Below are 19,584 nucleotides of genomic sequence, written 5' to 3' on the forward strand. Positions count from 1 at the left end.
ACAACAAATGGCAGAAACAGAGATTAAATCCAGTTTCCTTCATATTTTGTGCAGCTGCAAGTACAAGATCATCAGCCTTCTCATCTATAGCTGGCTATTAGCTCTTTGCATGAATACATCAGAAAAGAATGACGAAAAAATAACAACTAGATTGATGTAACTTGAAACTTTTCTGTAAGAGGGGAAACGAGGCAGAATCAGTTCCTGTTTGTTTTCTGCTGTGGGCATGCTTTCCTGAATATCAAGTTGATGATACCTTTAAAACAATAAATACAAAAAATATGAAATGGTTTATTTTAAAGCTTATTGTTACTTCTGGCAAAAATACTTGTTATAATTTCCAAAGTTTTCTTCATAATTTTGTTTCTACAAAACCTATTAAAATCCAGACCCGAAACCCCCAAGCTGCAGATTTACCTGAAATGGAAAGAGGGAGTGAGTGTGTGTGTGTGTGTGTATGTGCGTGTGTTTTTTAGTAATGGAAGTTACGTAGTACTTAGCCATTACCTCTTACAATTTAAATTAAATTTTGGAAATTGCTGCAAATGGAAATCCTGTCCTCAGAAAAGCACACAGACCCTGATTTAGTGGCCAGCTCTTCTCTTTGCATTTAACTTTACTGATAATTCCCAGGTAGGAATACAATTTAAGTTGTCTCCCAGGCTTGGTTTTACATTAAGATCTCCCTCTTTAGCAGGAGCTCTAAAGGTGGGTCGCCTCTCCTTGCACCCTGCCTGGGAGCCTTTGGAGCCACACACATTATGTGTGTGTAACTGTAGGAACAAATGCCCCTGATCTCCTCCCAGGATTTTAACACTGAACAGTAATGCAGATGAAGAGCAACCCCGTTCCTCTGTGGGGTCCTGGAGGTTGCAGATCCTGTATAGAGGGATTAAAAATTCATTAGATTCCCCCCCTGCCCCCCCTACAAATTCCAGCTGGTTTAATTTTTATTAGGTTACTGCTTCCTCCTCCAGAGAGCCCTAAACCTCTGTTTATTTTGGGGGCAGGGGAAGAGGGAGAACTCTTCCTCCTGCCTCACCTACTCTCCTCACACATCAAAGCAAGCCAGTTTGCTCCTCCTAGCCTAATCCTCCCTTTCTCCCTCCCACCAATGTTCTGCAAATTTCCTTGTATTCTCCTCAGAGTTATCCAGTGTCCGTGGTATTTGTCAGCAGGTTAACTTTTGCCCTGGAGGTACTTGCTGGGAGGCAGAGCCCCTCTGGCAGTGCCTTCCCCTTGTATGCCTGCAATTGCAAGTCTCATGTGCCTGGACAGGTAGCTGTCCGGAAGGGGAGCACTACATGAAGGAGACATAGATCAGAATAAAACAGTGCCCATGACAGCATTTCTGTGAGATTGCTGCTTTCGGAGGATAAGAAACTGTGTTGGTAACTGCAGCTCCCACTGCATGAAAATACCTTCTAGACAGTTCTTAACTGGAAGCTGCAGTCTTTTGGGGGTGGAGGAGAAGAGGGGTCAGCTAACCAGAATCGTGTCAAACCGGCCCTTTGCTTGGGGGTAGCAGAGAGGAGACAGTCTTCTAATACCGTAGAGACAGTCTTCTAATACCGTGTGGCAGTTCAGCCAGTTAGCAGCTGCCCGAATATAGTGTCAATTTACGCCAAAGGGCCTATAGTGTCCCAACGTTGTTTACTGGCAGCCTGTTGAAAAGTTTGCCTTGTAATTGCTCTGTCTTTGGGTTTAGGGAGTAGGTTAACTTTTATTGATATTTACTGAAAGCTTCCCCCACCCCCCACCCCTTCTCTAGCCAGGTGGCTTACCCTTTTGGGTGGGCTTTTTAATTTTAGTATACTGAACATACTCACAGACTTAAATTTTCAACCGGCATGGTCCTTTTAAATGAGAAGCCAAGTGGCTACAAATACCTGAATTATCTCAGTGGTGCATTCAGCACTTATAGCATCAGAAAGCTGCAGGTACCCTCAGTAACTCTAATGAACGTTTCAGAAATCACAACTGCACAGACAAGGAAATGAGGGATATCTTGCACTAAAAATGGGGATTTATAGCATTGAACCAATTATTAAGCTATATGGGTACAACCTCTAATATTATGCCCCCTCCTCCACCCTGGCCGGAAACCCCTTTACCTCTTGGGAAGGCTGCATCCGTTGTGGCAGGGGGGTCTTGGGTTAGCTGCCCAGAAATAGCTAAACTGGCAAAAAATTTTGGTGTCTTAGCACACAAGCTTTAGAAAAGCACATTTCAGTTAAAGAATGACACTTATTTCCATTTGTGAAGAAGCACCTAGAAGAATTTCTTTGCTGGGCTAAAACTATAATCTGTGCTATAGGGAAGTGGCATATGTCTGCATTATAATCATGATTTTGTTGGTCACTTTTGCCCATGTACAAATGCCCTCATATAAACCTGCTTTATGGATAGTGATGTGACTTTGATGTGCTGTAGGTACAGTGAACCCATCTCTGTTCTCTACTTCAATTTTTTTTTTTTTTTCCTCACTTGTTATTCTCAAAGGCTTTATGTTAATGCCAGATCATAGTAAAGATAGGGGAAAAATTATGGTGGATATATAGAATTAACATAATCTAGAGATGAACAAGTGATCCAATTAATTTAAAATTGATTTTCATCAATACTTGTTTTTTGTCTTTTACTCATTAATCTGTAATGCTTTTTGCTTTAAAAAAAAGGGTGAAAGAAAAAAACCTCTCTTACCCCAAAGCAAGAGAAAGTTACTTTAACGAACAATGCTTGTTAATATGGATGCATTACTGCAGATTTTAAGGTCCAGAATTTCCCAATATCAGTTGTAGGAAAATGTGCTGTTATTTTCCATCTTGAAACTCTGTAGTAGTAAACAGGAATAAATTCCAGCTTTCCGTGCAGTTCATCTTCACCTGCTTGCTACTTTCTCCTAATTCAAATTCAGAATCAATATTTTTTCTTCTCATACCATGTCATCTGAGAACAGTCCATGTAGACTTTGAGGACAAAATCCTACAATTTTGGGCTGTCTTTTATTCTTCCTCCCCCCCCCCCATCCTTCCCCACCCCCTGAGGATTTTAAAGGCTATACTATTATGTAGCATTCATGCAATGCAGTTTTCAAGTAGACCGTTAATTGACATGCACAGTATTGTATGCTTTAGGCTGGAAGACAAAATAAGCAATTTGCTTCATTTTGCAGAGTGAGTTCTAACTGTTATTAAAGTGCATTTGTAGTTGCATATTTTCCAGTAAAGGTGACAGATTACTTCAAAGCTGGTATTTTCTTTTTGTTAAACAAGGTTCTCAAATAGCTCCATCTTGCCCACGTATTCTATTCTTGCCAGTTGGCTTTGAAAGCTGGTGCTTGGGCTCATCGTTCAGAACTAGCTTCCAAAAAATGAGGTCCCATGCTGTTTCTATCTATTGAGCTGGTAGGGGCTGGAAGGATCTGATCTGAATCCAAGGCGAAGACTGAATTGATGGAATCATATCTAACGGGTTTGCCAAGTACTGCCCAGTCATGAAGTTCCACTTTCTGGGAAAGAACACTGAGACGAGGGGTGGCGGAGCATTCGCCGTGATACTGGCTATCCTCAGATTTCCTTCCCTGGACTTAGAGCCAGGCCACCATGTAGGAAAGAACTAGCTATTCGTTGAATGCATTTTTACACATTTACATCTTGTTCCTCTCTTCTGCATGCTACTTCCCCATTTTCTCCCTGGTTACATATATGCATTTGAAGAGGAAAAAGCTTACTGCCCTTTATTATGCTACTGCGCATATTTTGACCATACATAATGTATCATTGCAGAGGCATGCTTGCACATTCAGTATGTTTACTTGCATTTGACTCTGTGTTCACACACACAAACACCCAAACACACACGCAGACTCTGTTTCAGGTGAATGGTCACCACTCAGTGGGACTAGATGGAGGCCAATTGTGTTTAGGGCCGAATTCTACGTCTTAAGCAAGTTCTGGTTTTCTAGATGCAACCATAAGCTGGAGAATAATACCAAGATCATGCACTTCTTCAAAAAACTACTTGGCAGGATTGCTTAGATTCTGCCCCCCTCCCACCCCCCCCTCCCTTTTCTAGCAGCTTTCATTTGTGAGATAGCAAAAGCTCAGGTCTCTTCTCTATGTTCAGTTTTTATAGAAACTGCCAGGATAGCCTCTGAAACCACAGTGATGATACACATCTGTGTGTCAGATACCCAATTTGTCACCAGCTTCTTCCAATATCTGGCAGAGAGCAGGACCTAAGTGAAGTCCAGTTGACTGGAGCTCAGCTAAGATCTGATAGAGGTGACTGATAGATCAAATGGTTGAAGAACTTGGTGGAGTCTGTGTAGATGTAATCTGTTCAGCCACTTTTAAATCAGTCCACAGTCTTCAAGTCTTGCTCATCTTTGCAGCTGTTGCAGTGGTCAGAAACAAAAGGATTTTTTTGCCATTGTCTAAGCAAGAGATTGCCTAGGGTGAAAACAATTGCAGATCTTGCCTCAGTCATCCACGCTTGCAGTCACTTCTGTCTTCAGCTGTTGTAGTGGTCTGTATGTGTAGGCTTTAATTCAAAATCATTGGGAACAGTTTAGCTGGAAAGACTCGGTTACCAGCCTCTTACTGTCTTTCCATCCTCCTACCTCTCTTCATCTGTCATCTCTCCAACATGATGTTTTTATTTCGGTTTTTGTTAGTATACTAGGCTGCATGCCGCATTCAGCTGCAGCAGCAGTAACCTCCAGAGTATGAAGGAATGGTCAACTGGGTCTAGTACGTGCTTCAGCTAATTCCTCCTGTGCATCCCAAAGATGACGGGTAAAATTTCTTATCTTAATGTGTAGTGGAATGAAATGGAAAGAGCACCCTGCCTTGGCATCCCGTTGTCTTTAATCAGATGCCTCTTAAATGGTTGTTGAAATTCAGAGTGCAGCTATCAGCAAAGGTCTGTAGCTCAAATCATGATGATCTAGAAATAAATAATCAATAAATAGCCTTCAGAATGCAGAAGGCTATTGGTCCATATGTTAAATACACATTTTTGAAACTTCTTCAGAAAATATGTATAAAGCCTGGCATTTCCGCCTAGAAGGTCATCTAGAAAGTATTTAGTCTTGTAGCTCATTGCATCAGATATGCAAATACCTATACTGAATGTATGGTTTAAATGGTAACTGTTGCAGGAATAGAGCATTTCAGGCCTCATATGAACCCGCAATGTTCTGTTTGGATTTTTTTAAATGTCTACTGATAAGAGCACCTAGGTCATTACTATCACCTGAGAAGTAACCAGCACTTTACCCGCCTTGACGAACCATTCAATAAACTGTTCATTTATTGAAAGTAGATTTTTTTTTATTAAAATGCCTACCTGTTGTGCTTACAGCATAAATAATTTGTTTGAATCATCAGGTGAGTGCTGTTAAGTTATGGTGAGCAAGGAAAATTGCAAAAACACGAATTAGGGTCCCTGTCCTTAAGTGTATTTCAGTTTGCATTTTGATAGCAGTTTAGAAATGTTATCGCCTGTTTTGTCACAGACATAATTCACATCTTTCTTCAGGCACTGTAAACAAGAGAAATGGTTTAATGGCTCCATAAAAGGCACTCTGTGCTGATAGCTGAGATTAGACCCTTTAGTAATGGATTTTTGTGTGTTGGGGGAAGGGGAGGGCTTGGCAGAGGTAAATGTACTGGAAAAGAATCTTGGAGAGACTCTGATGTATCTGAAGTGCCTGCTGCATTTCAGTGTGTATTGGGAGATAGATTTAAAGTGTGACAGTATTGGCTTTATCAGTACAGGGGCCTTCTCTTCTTGCTTTTGAAATTTTACCAAGTACTAACTTGGGTCACCTCAATCAGTCTAGCACCTGGAGTTGTAGTGGTATTAACTTAAATATTTTTACATCTTCTGTCTTTTCATCTTGCTGTTGAGAAAATCAAATCCCCTCTATTCAAACGTGTTCAAGAAATCTCTCTAAACTTACATTGCATGTTAACAGTTTTGCCTCAATTCATCATAAAAATGAATGAGTTTATTTACTAAATTGGGTTTAGAGGTGAGTTGAGAGCATAAATGTCAAAAGCTGTTCAGAAACATGCAGCAGAAGTGTTTAGGGCATGACTTCCCGGTTACTTCCTTTTCTCTGCAGGTACACAAAGTCCTCAAACTTAATACACATGAATGTAGTATTACTTAGGAGGCATTGGAGTTCACTAGCACAAGCAAGGTTGCTGCTGTCAGTTGATTTTATACCATATAGTAAATGCTCTTGCCCTGCAAGTGTTGGTAATAAGACATCTTTGTCTCTTTGGTCCGTGGAGTCAAGACTGCCTGCCGTTAGGCAACATCATTGAATTACCAGTAATATTTCAAGCCTTTTAAAAATACGTTTAAGTCAATTCTTCTTCAGAAATAAAACCAGATTTTATTTTGTGTTCTGGGCAGGAATCTGAAGTTTGAAAATTATAAAATAACTTCTTGCTCAAAGGAGAAGTGACTTGCAATTTCATGTAAAATATTCCTCATTTCTTCTTCATCTTGAATAATCATCTCTTGAACTGAAAAATATTTTAAACCATTGCTTTTATATTTGATGCAGTGCATTTCTGGGGCTTTCTCAAAAGAAGTGATTTCAGTTCTATCTGTACAGAGGTGGTACATTTCCTGTTTCTCAGGCTAGAAAGTGTACAAATCAGTCTCCTCTAAGACAAACCGATTCCTCCTTTAATTTCAGAGTTCTTAATAAAAGTATTCTTTGTTTGGGTCTCAAACTGGGTGTTATGAACAAAATGTTTGGGGATTAGGCTGTTGACAGATAGCAAAGGAGAACAGCACTTCAAAACGAGCGGTAGCAGGTTTCACCCTGTGTTTTTGCATGTTCTGTGTGAGTTTATTTCATGGTGAAATTATTATTGTTTTGTATAAAATCTAGGTCTGTACAACAGCACATTATGCAAGCCCTCTTACTCTGCAGATACAGATAGATGTATTTATGCACAGAGAATATGCATACAGTAATATATTATACCTTAATCAATTTGCTACAGATGGTAGCAGTCCTTCTGCTTGCCTTATATCTGCATGTTGGCTTTAGAGGAGCTCTAGACAGGGTCTGCGGATTGAGTCCGTTCTGATACCGATAAGCCTGATTTCCCCAGTAGCTGAGATGAGGTGTTGAAGCCATCCATCTAAATACACGTTGTAAGATTGTTTGCCTTTCAAGTTTGGAGGTAGTTATCTGTAAGTAATCACTCGGGATGAAATCTTGGCCCTTGGTCACTTCTTAATAAGATCGTTATTAAGGCAGAGTGCCCGTTACTTTAATAGGGTTGAGACTCTGTTCTGGGGTTAAGTAAAATGAATTTGCCATCAGGAAGAAAGAAGCGGTGAGGAGCTGGTTGTTTGAAATGTCATTTTGTTAATTTGGATGTGTTGGTAGCTTGGTATGCTGCACTAAAATTAGATTGTATAAATAAGCAACCTTGCTCTCCTGAAAAGAAAACGGATTGAAAACATAATATAAAATCCAGCTTAGCAAAACGGTGTATATTTAAAATCTGTTTTAAAAGGTGCACTATAAAATGAGTATCACACTAAAACGAAGAACGACGGGGTGGAGGGTTTCAGTGTTCACACGAGAACTGTTTTGAATGTTTGAAATTTTACTGTTGGAATAAGTCTGTCATCTTCAGCCACACTTAAGATGTGGTTTGAAAGGTCAAGTAACCTTCAAGAAATGCCCCCCAAAAATGCAGTAAGTATTTTTCTCAGGCTATCTTTTTTTCCTTTCTGCCTGTAAAAGTGTACACTTAAGGAGTTACAGATAAAGCTTAGCATGGTGACTGTGTCAGGGGTCTGCCCGAGGAAGGCTTTAAATTTTACAGCTACATTATCTTTCTGGCCGTAGTTAAGAGAAAGATCTAATATAAAATCACTTTGGACTGTAATGCTTTCCCTAAATGAAATGAAGGCGTTAACCTACTTGATTTGATACACTTTACCCTAGCTTATAAAGCTGGGAGGAAGGTGAGGTAAACTTTAATTAAAACTACAGCACAGATGCCTTCTAGCACTGTGCCCTGTACCTTGCTAGGACTGTACAGTAAGCAAAATAAAATGTACCTCGCAGCCGAGGCAGCAGGCTGGAGCCGTGTTCAGTGAAAGTAATTTAATTAGTGTTGATCATGACTCCAGATGATGGTGATTTGATAAGGAATAATTTAGTACTTAACAGCCTTTTACATGCACCAACTCCATGTGGGAAGGTAAAGCAAATTGCACAAAATGAATGTGCTGCTTTCACTTGTGCCTGTGCCAGTGAGCTGGAAAACTGCCTGTTAGCAGACGTTCAGGCTCTCAGCGCTGTGATGAAATACCCAGCCAGTTCTCCGCACAGGGCTGTGGTGTGGGAGTCTCTGTACTCCCGTTATTTAAAAATAAATAAGGGAAGTAATTTTTCATAACAGATTAACTCCGAGGAAGTAGCAAAGTTAAAATAAAAAAAAATTAAAAAATAGAGCAGCATGTGGTCTTTGTGCGAATATGTGATACTGGCTTTAAAAGAGTCTTGTTGCAGTTGTGTTTTAATTCTCTGATTTAAGTCAAAGAGATTGCCTACCTTTGTGTCGGAGCCACCGTCCTGGAGTTGTGGGGCCCATCATACCCGTTAAATGTGCTGTGTGCATTATCTGACCAAGACGTGCAAGGAGAGTCAGCAGTAAAAGTTCACTAGCAAAAACCTGAAACAAACTACTGGATGTCAGCCTGCTTTGCGATTACGGTGGAAAGCTGACTGGGCTGCATCTTGCCCTATTACTAAATTTGAGAATCTTTATTCAAGAAGTCCGTATGGTCTTTTATTTTAGTGCAAGTTCAGACAGTTTTTTTCAGAAAGAGTTCTTTCCTTGTTGTGATGTTCACCACTTTTCACCTCTGTTTCTTAAGTTACTGTGCTGTGCGTATGTATTTGTGTACCTGTTTTACTGTCTGCTTTTTCTTTGTAATCTTTCCAGATAATTGACTATTATCCACCAAATACAATAGCTGCATAGCAGTTTTAGAAATTCCTGTGAGTTTTGTGAAAATATGTGGGAAAATAGCATAGTGCTATCTTGCAGATGTCGCAGCTGAAAGGCAATAGTAGAAGCTGTCATGTAATAGGGTATGAGAGGACCCGTTTGTGAAAGAGTTCTCTGAATGTTGCCCAACCGTGGAAAAACACGGGATGAGAATCTGGAATCCAGATCTTACAGATACTTATAAATCAGCTTATTGGTTCTGATGCTCACTTCTTAGACAGCATTTCGTTTACCCCTGGCTCCCCACCGAACACATGCATGTGTATGCAGGTGCATTAGTATCAGAAAATATATAGTGTGTAACAAATTGTCTTTCCTAAGTTCAGGTGCAAGGGAAGGGGCAAGGTGCTACTTGATGGTATATAACAATGGCCTGATTTTGTGCCGAGGTTCTCTAACAGGGACTGCTGCACGTATGTGGATTTCCACAGAGGCGCAAGTGTCTGTGTCAGGCTGGAGCGTGATGTTCAAACTACGGTGTTTTGGTGACAACATCAAAAATCAGTGATAAAATTGGTCTCTGAACTCTAGGCTTCTCAGAGTTCAAAAATGTATTTACAACCTCATTTTATTTAAAACTTGAAGGGTGTGTTTTCAAGCTGTTACATACCTGTCTTTTAGTCCTTTGTCCTCCTAGCCACTTACTTTAGATTTGTCTATGTCAGGTGAACTTTGAATTTTCTTCTGCTTTAGTTTTGGTTAAGGTTGGATAGGAAATAAAGAAAGTTGGCTGGCTTAAACTAATATGCTGGTGAACCTTGTCTTTTCCTTTGGCCTTTTTCTCAATCCAGACCAACTTGTGCTTCTAATTAAAGCTGCATTTCTGTCGCACTCCCTCTGTTCTTTTTATCTTTTAAGAAAGTACGATTAATTTTTTTTTCTCAATTTATGTCTATATCACATTTACTATTGACTTTGGTGAGGCCAGGATTTTATCTTTTGTATTTTTGAGAAAAACTACTGAAGCCATTTCTTGTGTATTTTTTTTCCGACGTTACGTATAACTAAAAGTGCATGTAATCATCCAGTTTCATAAGTTTCAGTGCAAATTTTCATGCATTCTGTGGGACAAAAAGATTACTGATCATATACTTGAGGCTGATATATGAGAAATTTGTTTTGGAGTCATTTGTGTGGCACTCTTTGAAGTGAACTACTATTGCATTTATAGCTAAAAGCTACCTCACTAATACTACTTAGAAACATTTGGTGCCTGGGAAGTATTTTGCCTCTGACAACATTTACAGTAGTTAAGCCAAATATAAGTGGGCTGTTATTTTCCTGCTAATGAGATGGGATCCTGGCCATCATTCTATTAAACAATAAAAGTGCTAATAGCCAATGCGAAGGATCTCTGGTGTCTATTTTTCAGTTGACACCCGAAGAAATAGTTGAAATGTTTATTTCCTATATTGTTTTTAGTATTACAATGGTTTAATTAATCATGTGTTTAATTAGCAGTGTCTAGCTTACTTGAGAAGGCTCATTGTTAATATTGTACTTGGGTTTTAATTACATTTTCTTTCTCTTTCCAGTGGCTTTTCATGGTCTCCCTGTGAAAATCAAGAAGGAACCCCATAGCCCATGTTCAGAACTTGGCTCCGCTTGCAGTCAAGAACAACCATTCAAGTTCAGTTATGGGGAAAAGTGCCTGTACAATGTCAGGTAAAGCAATCAGGAGCATGTGTGCAGTGAGAACTGCTGATTTAAATGAGGACTGACTAAAGAGTAATAAAACCATAATAGAGATCTTATAAAAGTTACCTCTTCAGCAGATAACAGACTGATGAGATAATGCATTTAGCTGATGAACACTGATGGAGTTGTTTACAGTTGTATCAAACACTTACATAACCATTTTAAAGCAGTGTTTTTCATCAAAATGCATATTCTCCATTCCTTCTCCATGGGAGATAGCCAGAGTTTAAAAAGCCAGGGTGCTAGCGTGAAATAGAAGGAAGGAGTGTCTTGTTTTCTGGAAGTTGTGTTGAAAGTACTTTCAAAATGCATTACACACATTAGGAAAGAGAGAGAGATCTGTGTAACAGGCAAGAGATTGGCAGGTCTGAGCAACACATTAGGTATTTGACAAGTTTTGCAGATGTTATATGTGGGTATTCGTGGGTGATTACAATTTAAAATAGTATTTCATTAGGCTCTGCATCTTTGTTACCTATTCAAAAGCAAGTTGTCTTCTTTTATAGGGATAGATAATAAAAGTTTTATTTATTTGTGGGCAGTGGAGGGGTTTGATACCACTGCATTCTTTATTGACTTTCTTTTGGTTTGCACTTACGTGTCACTCCTTCCTTTAGTGTCAGCAGTGAAGGGTTTCCTATTGACCTTTCAGTCTATTTTAGAATCTTTCATCCAGCTTGTGAGTTTTTATTCATATTAATGTACTATGAAAACTGTTAGCACTTAAAGCATTTACATTTAACTTTTTTGATATGGAAGGGGGGGGGGCTGGAGACTGGCACCTTTGCCAGTCATAGAGGAGTGATTTTTTATTTCAAAAATCAAATGCATACATTGGTGGATTTGATGGGTGCTAGGGGACCTGACAGGAAAGTATACAAGTTCGTGCTTACTATCTGCCTAATGTCTGCATTTTTCCTGTTTAGAAAGAGGGATGATCAAAGTGTGCTCATGTCTTTCCTGATTTGGGACACCTTTGAAAATAGCATCTATGTATTTGCAGGACCAGCACTTTATTTTTGAGGGGTGGGGGTGGGGGTGGGGTGGAACTGTTGGGAGAGGCTGCTGACATCCTAGTGTGGGTAGCTAAGCCAACATACCATTGTTTTTCTGGGTCAGATCCCTTTCCTCTAGCTGTATTGTTTTACTGTCTCACTTTGTGGTTTGTGCAAGCTCTAAAAAGAGTCTTGACAGGCACTGCTGGCTCTTTGTGCTCTAGTCCAGGTGCTTCTACTTTTATGTATTTTGTATAACTGCTGTTAGAATGTCACTGTAAGACTGAATCCTTTAAAAATACATTTCTGTGCCCCAGAGAAGAAAATGCTGTGTTGAACCACTTGCCCCTAACATGATTTTTTCTGTGCTCTTCGCAATGTAAAGTAGATAATTCCTCTCCAAACTGGCTAATAAGGTGACTATAATAAAAAGCTTATAAATGTAACACTTGGAGGTTTTTTTTCTGGATGTTTTTTTTTTTTTTTTTTTTTTTCAGATAAAATAACCTGACTTTCTTTCCTCTTGCCTTACTGATAGTGCCTATGATCAGAAGCCACAAGTGGGAATGAGGCCCTCCAACCCACCGACGCCATCCAGCACTCCTGTGTCACCGCTGCACCATGCCTCCCCAAACTCAGCTCAGACTCCTAAACCTGACCGGGTTTTCCCTACCCATCTCCCTCCATCCCAGTCCATTCAAGACAACAGCTTCCCTATGGACCACAGGTAAAATACAAAACACGTGAGGGACCCATGCAGAAAGCGTTTCAGTTGTGGTTGCAAGTCTCTTAGGTAGGGTAGCACTGGCTTCCTGCCCACAACTATTCCCTTTTGTGTTGGGGGACCAAGGTGAAAGCTGGCAAGGTTCAAAGTGTCAGAAGTATGTGCGTTTTATGAAAGGCTGGCACCCAACTTGGTGGACTTCAGTAGGAGTTCATATTGGCAGCAACAGAGTTTTAATGACCTGTTTCTTCTGTCTTGTGAGGGAGATTGCAGGGTGCTAGATGATAACCTCATCTAGGCTCCCTTTCCAACGAAAGGTTGGACCAGATGGTCTTTCAAGGTCCCTTCCAACCTGGGCTATCCTATGGTTCTGTGATTCACTTGAGGCTAGTAAGCCCTACGAGGTAATGATGTCGCTAGCAGGCATGATCCTGGCTATAAATATCTGGCCTCTTGCTAAGCAGTTCACCTATCTAAGAGATAAGTAGCCATGTTATGGTGTTACTGCTTCAGAATATTCTTTGGAAGGGTGCATAATTTTTCCAGCCCCTTTTAAAATATAGCATTTCAAGCAAACTAAGATGCCAACATAAACTGTGCTTAAATAACATTAGTCTGAGTAAAAGCCACAAGAGCTAGAGACTAGAATTAAAGCTTAAACTATCCTTAAGTCACCCTGTTTTGTTTTGGTATGTTAGAAATCCCCAGACAACTGACTATCTTTCTTAGCTCAGTTTTGCAACAGATATGCTTGGTGGATTTCACTGATTTTTGAGACCAAACACTTGTTTGTGGAATTCTATTTATTCTAACCTTTATTGCATGAACCTGTTTTTGTCTACTGTGTTGTGTGATTGCCCTGAGCATTTAAAATTTCAGCTGTATGTAAAAAGACATATATGTCCAGAAACTCAACTTAGCGCTTAAACATTAGCAAATTAAGAAGCACCTGAAAAGAAAATCACAGTTGTTGGGAGTGCAATTTGCATGCTTCTGCTCTAATAAGGACTATTATCTCCAGGGATTTGTGCAGATCACTTCTGAAGGGGGTTACTAAAGTTTATATTGCTGTTTTGTGCTCTGCTAAGATAGTTTTAAATATCACCCAAGGTTCTCTACAAGCCTTCCTGGTGGTGAGGAAACACTGAATTGGCCCCTTCAGCTGCCATAGTCCCCCGTCTTTTCTCCCTCCGTGGACTGTGGTCTAACCACGCAGGCCCCCAGTGAAGCCAAGCAACGGTTTTGATTACAGGATGGTAGATAAATGTGTTTTTGTATATACACCAAAGTCAAGTTGTCAGGAGACTGAAATCTCCAGAAGCTAAATGGCTTCTGTGCAGAGAGCAGTAATAAGATTTTTCAGATGAAAAAATCTTTTGATTTAGAGCAACTTGTAGAGTACTGAAGCTGTATGTCAGCCCTAATTTGAGTATTTATAGAGATTTGCATACACCATAGTATATTTTTCTATGCCTATAACACTTGCTCTGCACAAGCTTTGTAGGCTCTTTATATGATTCCCCTTCCCCACTCTGTCTTTGATATTTATGTTCTTCAGGGCATTTTGCACTAATGCTTCCCTTCCGTGATAGAACATCATGTGTTCTAGTGAAGTCCAAAATAGCTGACTCAGGCCAAAAAAATCTCATTTTTCTCTTTTTTTTAAAGAAAGGTACAGTTGTAGTGGAAGATATTTTTCCCCATTTTCTTATTTATTTTGAATCTTCTCACTTCCAGTTGTTTGAAGCAAATGTGTACTTCATATTTTTGTGAAATTCAAATCTTCCTGATTTACAAGGTGATATGCTACTACAATGAGTGTATTCAGAAAATGTTACTTAAACAAATGACCGACCTACGTGAGTTCATATATAAATCTATAACTCAAGGCATATTTCTTTGGAATATGCATTGGTGGCATAAGATAGCGTTAGTATCAAGAACATACAGCCCATACATCTTCATACAGGGCATGAATATATGAACGATAAGTGGTCCTAACAAGTACCAACAGGAATCAAATCCACTTGTATAAACAAATGGCTTGATTCCATACAAAGCTTCCAGTACAACAAGTATTATTAACTTCCTTTGAGGCTTTGTGAGTGAGCCTGTTTCTTATTTTAACTTCAAGTTGCAATTTTCTGATTCACTCCTTGACAGTTCTTAATGATAATTTCTGCTTCTTTTTTTGGCTAATGAAAAAAGGAAAAGAGGGAAATGAATGCAGTGCCAGTCAGCCTAACTGTTTCATAATACATTTGAGTTTCTAAGTTTATTTTCTGCAGGTGTAGGTGGAATTGCAAAAGCCAGTGTTACAGTGCAGTACTCTTTCTACTGCAAAATATAATATTTACAGCATCATTAAAAAAATTCATTTTGTCTCCACTACTACACTGTAATAGTTTCTATCTCTGTAACTCCCACAGTACTTGTAATTAAGCTATGATGGTAAATATTTGTCAGACCAAGTTCACAGCAGTATTATGACAGATCTTAGTGGAGTTTAAATTGTTTCAGAAACATGTACTACATATGAGTTGATAGTCAAGGATTGTATTGCCTGTGCAATCAAACCCTTGCATTCTTCTTCACTCACCCAGTTTTCTCCAAGAGGATGTCTGCTTTTGCTTGTGTGAACCACAGTCAGTTCAGATCCAAAGTACAGGAAGCTGAAGAATGTTTAGTTCTTCATTTTTCTTCATTTTTCTGAGAAACTTACAGAGAAAGACACAGGTTTCTTTCTTTTTTTTAAGAAGTGTGTCTTGTTCATGATGAGTGATAACAGGACTAGTAAGCAGTTTGTTGCAAGAACGTTGCATCTGCTGTGGATTAGTGCAGGCACAGTATTATTACTACAGTGGTGGTTACCACTTCTGTGGTAATCTGCAGGAGATGACAGGAAGACTTTGTGCAGTTCATCGGGGCACGGTGGGAAAATAACATCCTTGTATTCTTCTCTATGCTTCTGAACCTGCAGATGACCAAGTAATTACATTCAGGCCTTTTAGTTCAAGTAGATATGTTTTATGGAAGAAACAACAAGCCTAGGTTCTCGAGTAGTGTTACATGTAAATGAAGTTAATTTAAAGCTGAATTCTCAGATTTTATGCCTACTGAAGAGCATTTGGGAGTAGTGAATGGCAGCGTGGCTTGTATGGATGACTTCTTTCATGTAGAAATGACCAAGGGAACAAGTTAAGCCAGGAGGGGAAACCTTAGGCATTGTTTCTCTTAGCAAAAGTTTGCACCCTCTCCTTTTTCTGGGGTGCTTACATTCCCTTCTCATTAGAGCTGGAATGCAGTGCCAGCCTTGCAGGTAGATCTCCCATGGCGCTGTCCCTGAGAGGACAGAACTTTTACCCTGGAATGATTCCAGATATTACAGCAGAGAATACTCTTTATTTGAAATGGTTGTTTGTTGTGGTCAGAATGGTTTCCGTGTAACAGTAAGAATGGTAAGAGTAAATTAGAGTACTTGTGAAAGAACAGAGAACTCTACCTAAGCTTCCTTCATATTACTCTGGTATGATGTCAGTCTTTCTACTGGTTTGAAGCTGGTGCATTTCCTGTTTGCCTCTTCTGTTGAGAGAAGATACTGAAAGCAAAGAGGATGGTGGTGGAGACAGGTCTTAGAGCTGGTATGAATAGGTGGGGTTTTTTGTTTCTTTGCTTGTTACTGTTCTACAATGCAAGGGATCCTAATGGGAGCACCTGGCATTATCATAAGCAACATGTTTGCTACTGAGAAAGTGATACATCCACTAATCATGACCTGTGAAGATCTTTGGGAAATGGAATGTAGCTCAAGTCCTTTACATGACCTCTCTGACTTGTGTCCTAGATTTCGCCGCCAGCTCTCTGAACCTTGCAATTCTTTCCCACCTTTGCCTGCAATGCCAAGGGAAGGACGTCCAATATATCAGCGCCAGATGTCTGAGCCAAACATCCCTTTCCCGCCTCAAGGTTTTAAGCAGGAGTACCACGATCCAGTTTATGAACACAATGCTATGGTTGGCAGTGCAGCCAGTCAAAATTTCCCCCCTCCTCTGATGATTAAACAGGAACCTAGAGATTTTGCATATGATTCAGGTAGGTGAAACTCTCCTTTACTTCTGCATAGTAAAGAAATGAGTCCAAGCTAGGGCTATTGATGTTTTGATCGTATGACTTGAAACTTGCTCTTTTGGCTTCTAAGTATCCTGAAGTAATTTATGTCTGCTCTAGCTTATGAAGTAGTGAGATTGCTACATAGTACAGCGTATCTTGTGCCACCGTTGCTGTTGCTTGCTCTGCAAAGGATTTCGTTTTCCAGAACTCTCTGTGCAGACAGTGCACAGGTTAAAGAAGCTGGAGAAGAAAAAAATCAGGGGTGCAAAACTGAGCTTTGCATAAGAGTGAGCTTGTTCTGTACTATCTCATCTCTGACCTCTGAATTTGTGTGCTCCATTTTATGAGCTCTTTATTTATCTGCCAGAAATAGAGGACTTTCTCCTCTTGCTTGCACTACTTTAAATCAGGAGTAACTCCGCTGAAGTGGGGTTTATACAACTATAAAACCAATGAGGGAGAAGAATCAGCCAAATTGGTGTCAGCTTCTCAGTTTGTGCATACTGCTGTGTTTTGTGGAGGTACATAATCTGTGATGCCAGGTTGCTGATGTAGAGAATACGCTGTTGCTATTAATAATGTTTATTATGATTGTGCTTATAGGGCAACTGGAATGGAGCCTTAGTGCTCTACAAACAGTACAAAACAGAGGACGTGGTGGCAGAGCCTGCTCTCAATAGCTTCTGGTCAAAATAAAAAGATAAGGGGTAGAAAGGATAAAAACATAAATCAAGGGAATAACACTGTAAATGTTTGCCACAATTTAAATACAAAATTTATATTGTACTTGGGAAAAGAGAGAATTAGGGAAGCAAAAAAGGAGTTTAGTGATGGAGGAGGAGGAAGCTGGAAGGGTGATATGGAGAGAAGCAGAGGTTAAAACAGCATGTCCTGGGCTAGGTGGGGTAAACAGTTGATCAGTACTGAGCTGAGAAAATACAATCAAAACACATTTTTCAGTTCTGGTGTAAGTGATTTCTGCAGCTCCTCTTCAGTCTCTGCCTCTGTCCTGCTTTGTGTATGCCGCAGTGTTGAAAGGGAGGGATTTCAGTGAGTCCTTACCATGCTTCTGGAGGAAGGTGCATTGCTTTCATACACATGCACCCTGAGTTGGACAGGGGGAATGGGTGGCCCTGTCTGATTTCAGTCTGACTCTCTCTTCTGGGTGCTGCAGTACCTGCAGTGCTTTCCTGCTGGTTTAGCCTCTGGTTAGATGCTTTTGCAGTTTATTTCCCAAAGGCTACATGGCAGCTGAGGTGAGGTCTCCTTTGACAGTTTAACCTGTAACAAACTATCTTCCCATTTGATACAGTGGAGAATTTTTTTTATTGTCTTTTCTGTAGCTAACTTAACATTGTCTATTTAGTGGGCTATTTTGTGGTATCACTGTTGTAAAGTGCTTGGTTTTGAATTTATCTCTGTGTTAGAACAGGGCAATTTGGAAAGTAGAGCTGCCTTCTCCTTTCTTACTCTAGACAAGTAAAGAACCAATCCTTAGGTAAATTTGAGTTAGGCCTATACAGGGCGGGGACCAAGGGTGAAATACTTCTCCAAGTTGAAATATAAGACAAGATGAAAATGAGTTCAGATTACAAGGATCAGATCTAGAACTAAACCTGTTCATTGATGAAGGTTCTGAGATATGTGGCTTTGGCAGTCATGTATCTTTAGTCTTACAGAGCAGCATGGGAGAGACTGTCTGCATAGTTAATGTGGCAATGGATAATAAATAGGGGACTGCAGCTTCAGGCACTACCAGTGCCTTGCAACCTTCACAAGCACTGTTATTCATCCTGCTAAATTAAAGGGTGGAAAAAAGGCCCTTTTGTAAGCATGCTTCATATTTGGCTAGGAAGTGGGATCTCCTTATTGCATACTATTACTTTAAATCTGAGTTGGCTGCTAGCATTCATCTTTCTTTGGAATATTCTTTATGGAAAAAAAAAAGGAAATTTTATTCTGAAAGGAAGATGTGCAAACTTGTAACCAATCCTGTCATGCCTTTTTTTTTTTTTTTTTTGCCAGCAAGAACAACATTCTACTTTATAGTAATGACGTTCAAGCAAAATTGTTGTTTCTTTTGTAGATGAATAATTAGTTTTTAAAAATGTAATAGCTGTGTAACCAGTGGTCATGAAAAATTAATCTGTTGGTATCAGGAAGTACTTTTATTGGCCTCAGAATCACTGCATTTAAGTTGACACATCTGTACACTCCATAAATTGCAGTCAACAACTGTGGTCTGTTGATATTTTGTCTTGTTACCATCTGTTCTCTAGAAACCATCATTTTCCATCCTTGCTAAGAGTACATTAAATAACCCCTTAGGAAACATAATGTATTTGTCACTGAATCATTGATTTCATTTTTCACCTATGGATGTTCAGGGAAGGAGGAATGCCAGAGTGAAAAGTCTTTTTTGCATGGTATTTCATTGCAGCTCAGATAAGAATACAGAAGCATATTTAAAAAGTTCATTGTAATACACCGAGATGTTCCTTTTGGGATGTTTTTGAAAGAGCCTCATAAAAGTTCATTGCTTTTGTGCACTATACTTTTATACTTTGTGGGAAGCTGGTGAATGAAAAGCATTATTATGGAATGATTATAACTATTAAAACATGGCATTAATTATGACATGGGAAATGGCAGATCAATTAGTTGTAATTGTAATTGCAGGTATGCAATTTCTACTGCAGAATGTTTGAGATAATGGAAAAAGAAAAATGTCAACAGAGTAGAAGCTCTTCCTTATCCATCCACACTTCTAGAAGTCACAGTGCATCATACATGTTCAATCAATCAGACCTTATTTTCTGCCTTGGATTTTGTCGTGGCTGCCAGTCAGATGTATTTAGTACTTGATGCTGTATCTAGCAACTTTAAGCACAAACATGCAGCCAAGGACATACAGAGCTTTGGTATTTTGCATCACTAATGAATATACCCCAGAAGGCGTCCCAAGACCTTTGTTTACAAGGGTTAATAGCGGGCA

The 19,584-nt window shown here is 39.6% G+C and overlaps 1 protein-coding gene across 6 annotated transcripts in view; it reads left to right on the forward strand.

Moving 5' to 3' along the window:
- ETV1 (ets variant 1) overlaps positions 1–19,584 on the forward strand; it is a 64,718-nt gene that overhangs the window by 22,728 nt on the left and 22,406 nt on the right. For 5 of the 6 annotated variants that reach the window (XM_009326095.1, XM_009326096.1, XM_009326097.1 and 2 more), the window contains 3 exons: positions 10,598–10,727; positions 12,294–12,482; positions 16,324–16,571. In XM_009326095.1, coding sequence (XP_009324370.1) covers positions 10,598–10,727; positions 12,294–12,482; positions 16,324–16,571 — 567 coding nt within the window. The remainder of the gene's footprint in view (positions 1–10,597; positions 10,728–12,293; positions 12,483–16,323; positions 16,572–19,584) is intronic. The other variant, XM_009326100.1, reaches the window with a different exon arrangement.

The sequence above is a fragment of the Pygoscelis adeliae genome, unplaced genomic scaffold (assembly GCF_000699105.1).
Source record: "Pygoscelis adeliae isolate BGI_AS28 unplaced genomic scaffold, ASM69910v1 Scaffold15, whole genome shotgun sequence".
Classification (NCBI taxonomy): domain Eukaryota; kingdom Metazoa; phylum Chordata; class Aves; order Sphenisciformes; family Spheniscidae; genus Pygoscelis; species Pygoscelis adeliae.